Source organism: Notothenia coriiceps, unplaced genomic scaffold (genome assembly GCF_000735185.1).
Source record: "Notothenia coriiceps isolate Sejong01 unplaced genomic scaffold, NC01 NC01_scaffold00016940, whole genome shotgun sequence".
NCBI classification, from domain to species: Eukaryota; Metazoa; Chordata; class Actinopteri; order Perciformes; family Nototheniidae; genus Notothenia; species Notothenia coriiceps.
Window position 1 is genome coordinate 1 of NW_011349641.1, and position 3,932 is coordinate 3,932.

General features: G+C 43.0%; 1 protein-coding gene across 1 annotated transcript; it reads left to right on the forward strand.

Annotated features, from left to right (window-relative positions):
* Window positions 1-6: 6 nt before the first annotated feature.
* LOC104949949 (poly [ADP-ribose] polymerase 14-like) lies at window positions 7-3,269 on the forward strand. The gene is made up of 3 exons (XM_010776392.1): window positions 7-1,851; window positions 2,095-2,336; window positions 2,635-3,269. The coding sequence occupies exons 1-3, from the start codon at window positions 20-22 to the stop codon at window positions 2,685-2,687; spliced, it is 2,127 nt and encodes a 708-aa protein (XP_010774694.1). The 5' UTR covers window positions 7-19; the 3' UTR covers window positions 2,688-3,269.
* Window positions 3,270-3,932: the final 663 nt, after the last annotated feature.

Here is a 3,932-nt window from a genome sequence, read left to right on the forward strand (position 1 = left end):
AGAAGCCTTCCGTCAGCAAATGTCTCAGTACTCTGCCTTCGAATGTAAAGTGAATGCCAGTGCATGGAAAGCTGCAGAAAAAGAAGTCCGTTCCGTTGTCAAGGAAGATGCCGCCCTCGTTCTGGATGCATCCCGGGGGATTTTGACTGTGGCTGGCCGGGGTGACGATATAAAGAAAGTCAAAGGTCCTGTGGAGAACATCGTTCTTAAAGCCATCAGCCAGATCAAACGGCAGACAGAAGGTGTATCTGAGAGTATCGATATGTCCCCTGCAAAGTTCTACATCCGGAATCAGGAGGGCTTACTCAAAGCTGCCCTGGACATTTCCCCTGACATGAAAATCTCGTTGGATGAAGGCGCCCAGAAGTTAACCATTACAGGACTACCTGCAGAAGTTTACAAGACTAAGTCATGGATCTTGGAGCGGACCGTGGGTATGAGTAAGAAGCAGCTGAATGTCCCTCCAAGTCTTTTAGACTATCTTAATACAGTGGATGCCATGGACATGTCAAAGAGCCTGTTCACATCCCAAGGCATCAGTGCCATCTACAGCATTGATAGCAAAGGGGTTTTACTGTTGGGGACTTCTGAGCCTGTCCTTGCTGTTGCAGAGAAAAAGATGCAGACAATGTTTAGTGTGGAGACTCTGGATGTGGAAGATCAAGAAGTTCTGAAACTTCCCAACTGGGTGGACCTAAACCAACAGCTGTTGGATACCTTCAACTCCTTAAAGAATAAAACAGTGGCCATTCAGATCCAACCAGAAAGAAGAAACCAAATAACTGTGACCGGCTTCCAGATTCCAGTAAAAGAGGTTAGCAATAGTCTGAGGGAATTCATTGTTAACTTCTCACAAGTTAAAGAAACCATTCGCGTCGGGTCCTTTGCAGTTGTTCAGTTCATTGAGAATAAAAAAAAACAAGAGTGGTTCAGTATTGCCAAAGATAATGCTGTTAAAGTCCAATTTGATTCAGAGAGGCCAAAGATAACTTTGGCAGGGGCTCGTCTTCATGTACAGAAAGCCAAATGCTGCTTTCAGGAACTGACTAGTGCTCTCTCCACTGACAACTTTGTTGTGGATAAGCCTGGAGCCAAGAAGTACTTCCAGACTCAAGGAAGCCTTTTCCTTTCTACAATAATGACCGAATACAGCTGTGTGGTCGTGCTCTGTCCAGAGAATCAAGAAGAAGAGGAAGAAGAGAACTACGGGGAAGAAAATGGCCTTTGTTTTTGCAAAGTGAAGACTGCCAATGGGGTTCTAGTTTCCGTCAGCAATGCAGACATCTGCACCCTAAACGTGGATGCGGTGGTCAATGCTGCTAATGAAGACTTACAGCACATTGGAGGCCTGGCTCATGCACTTCTCATGGCTGCAGGACCAGAACTGCAGAAAATCAGCAATGACTATATACAGGTAAAAGGAAAACTTCGCCCAGGTGAAGCCATCGTAACAGGTGCATGCAACCTGCCTTGCAAGTACGTCGTACATGCCGTCGGTCCTCGTTTCCATGACTCAGATAAGAGGACAGCAGTGTCACGTCTGAAGCTTGCTGTTAAAAACAGTCTGAAACAAGCAGAGCAAGTTAACTGCTCCACCATTGCACTGCCAGCGATCAGCTCAGGAGTGTTCGGGTTTCCTGTGGACCTCTGTGCTGACACCATAGCACAGGCAGTGAAGGAGTACTGTGACAGTCCAGGAGCTCCACGGTCACTGACGGAGATCCAGCTGGTGGACAACATCCATAACACCGTTAAGGTCTTGGCCACAGCTGTCAACAGAGAGTTCAATGACCTCGGACCCATTTTGACTCTACCACAGCTGGCAGGAGGAAGAGGCACCGGGGTTTCAGGGTAAATTGAGGACCTTTTGCTTATTATTAAAGCATACTACAGCTTGGCTAGCTTTGTCCAGAGTAACAATCTCCAGAAAACATCAATTGGATGATTTTTTATTGTTTCGGGATCAATTGGAAAAAAAATTGTGTTCAGCAATTCTAAGGCTATATGCTGTTACAGTTCTATTTTTATACCAGTTCAATTAACAACACGTAGATCAGACATGCTTGTTGGAAGTTAGATTTGTGTGTGTTTGAGCTTTACTGCTTACTCCCCAGCAGACATCAGTGGGGTCGAGGTCAAAGCCAGTCATCCAGGGGCCATCAAGGCGCTGAAAGAGGAGGAGGACGCAGAGGTGGACGCCGAGGAGGACGTGAAGGAGAACCCGGAGGAGGAGGAAAAGGAGGAGAACGCGGAGGAGCATCTCGGGGGACAGCAGCTGGATTTAACAGGGGAAGTCAGAGCCCCAGGGGACACTCCAGGTCTGAAGGGCATGGAGGGTAAGGATCTTCTTTTTATCTTTCTTTTCTGCTGGTTGCTTCTTTTTGCTTTTGCTCTTGTAAGTTAAGTTTCAAAGACCACAGTATTGTGGTCTTTTATAGAGTCTGGAACAAATCAAAACCAATGCTAATCTTACAAAAGAAAAGTACGAAACTGGAAAAATAAGGATTACAAATTTGTAGACCAGGAAGTATACTTTTTAATATATTTTGTTCTTTTTTGGCAACAAAAACGAACACAGTTATGGTGACCATATTCACATTGATGACATTAGCGATGTTCTTCGATTGGCTGTAGGTCAGGGAAGATGGAGCAGACCACGTCGGAGGGTCTTAGGATTGTTCTGCTGAAGGGAAACATCCAGGACCAGACTGTGAGTATTATTAAAGCACCAATTGAAAAACAGTTGATGATAAACTGTAGTATATTACTGATGCAGGTTTCTGTGGATGCCTTATTCTGAAAGTAGCTGTTGTGGATTAGGTAGGTAATATCTACTAGATGGTAAAAGTAATAATAGGACAAATTCGGGTGAATGCCAGTAACTTTGGCTTTAAGAATAATTCCCATTCTTAAACTTGGATACCATTTTTGCTTTTATCATTTTTCATATTGATTATGATAATGATCTACATAAAGTCATCAAGTTCAGAAAAAGTGATAAGGGGGCAGCAGGCTGAGTTAAATGGTTTAAACATGAAAATACTATAGCAGAGAGTACATAACAAGCAAGTAACGACAGACAAACAAAAAATACTACACTAATCATTAGTTACAAGGGCAAGACAGAAGGAGAGTAGACAACCTGACACGGAAAGAGGAGACAAAGGTGAGTATACCAAAATAAAACAATAAATAATAACTGAAAACTAGAAACAAGTGAAACATTACCAAAGAACGCCACTGTCAAAAAGGAAAATGTTTAAACAAAAACATGCATGGTTTTTTATATGGATAGTAGATAAAATATAAGAATATAGTCTGAATAGAGATATTGATGATATTGACATACAGTGTGTGAGTGTGTACAAGTACAAACCCTGCCTTAGTAGACAGAGTCCGTGAATAGCAAAACGTTTTCTAGCAGGGGCAGTGCATGATATTAAGGATTTTGGGAGATGGCCCTATGGGCCCTATGGGCCATCTAAGCTAATTTACAGATGGCCCTGAGCCCAATAGAGATTGCCCTGAAAAATGCGTGCGGACGAAATGCCACGAAGGGTTTGGGGGGCCTCCTCCTAGAACATTTAGATTTTTGCAGGTCTTAGATGCTGCCTGGTGCATTCTCTAGACTGAATTATAAGATGAACCAGCACAATATTATATTGTACAATTTCAATTTTATTCTTCATTTCACTTGTTTGTTTGTTCTTGTTTGTGTTTGCTCGCTTGCATGCCCTGCATAGCTATAAGAAATACTTAAAGAGCCTGTGACACGATTTCCCCCCATCATCCAAACCCATCAATTTGAGTAAATATTGTCCCCTTGAAAACCGTTACTGAACTGATTTTGGATATTTGTACTTTGATAACCATTAATCTGCCCTTCAATGTTGACCATTTCCTGGATCTTCTCGGGGATTCTTCAAGTCCCG

Excerpts from the sequence above, each read along its gene's own strand:
- LOC104949949 (XM_010776392.1), top strand. The coding sequence starts at position 20 with ATGTCTCAGTACTCTGCCTTCGAATGTAAAGTGAATGCCAGTGCATGG. Across the intron at positions 1,852-2,094 it reads AGAGGCACCGGGGTTTCAGG|CTTTACTGCTTACTCCCCAG; the intron begins GTAAATTGAGGA and ends TGTGTGTTTGAG. Across the intron at positions 2,337-2,634 it reads AGGTCTGAAGGGCATGGAGG|GTCAGGGAAGATGGAGCAGA; the intron begins GTAAGGATCTTC and ends GATTGGCTGTAG.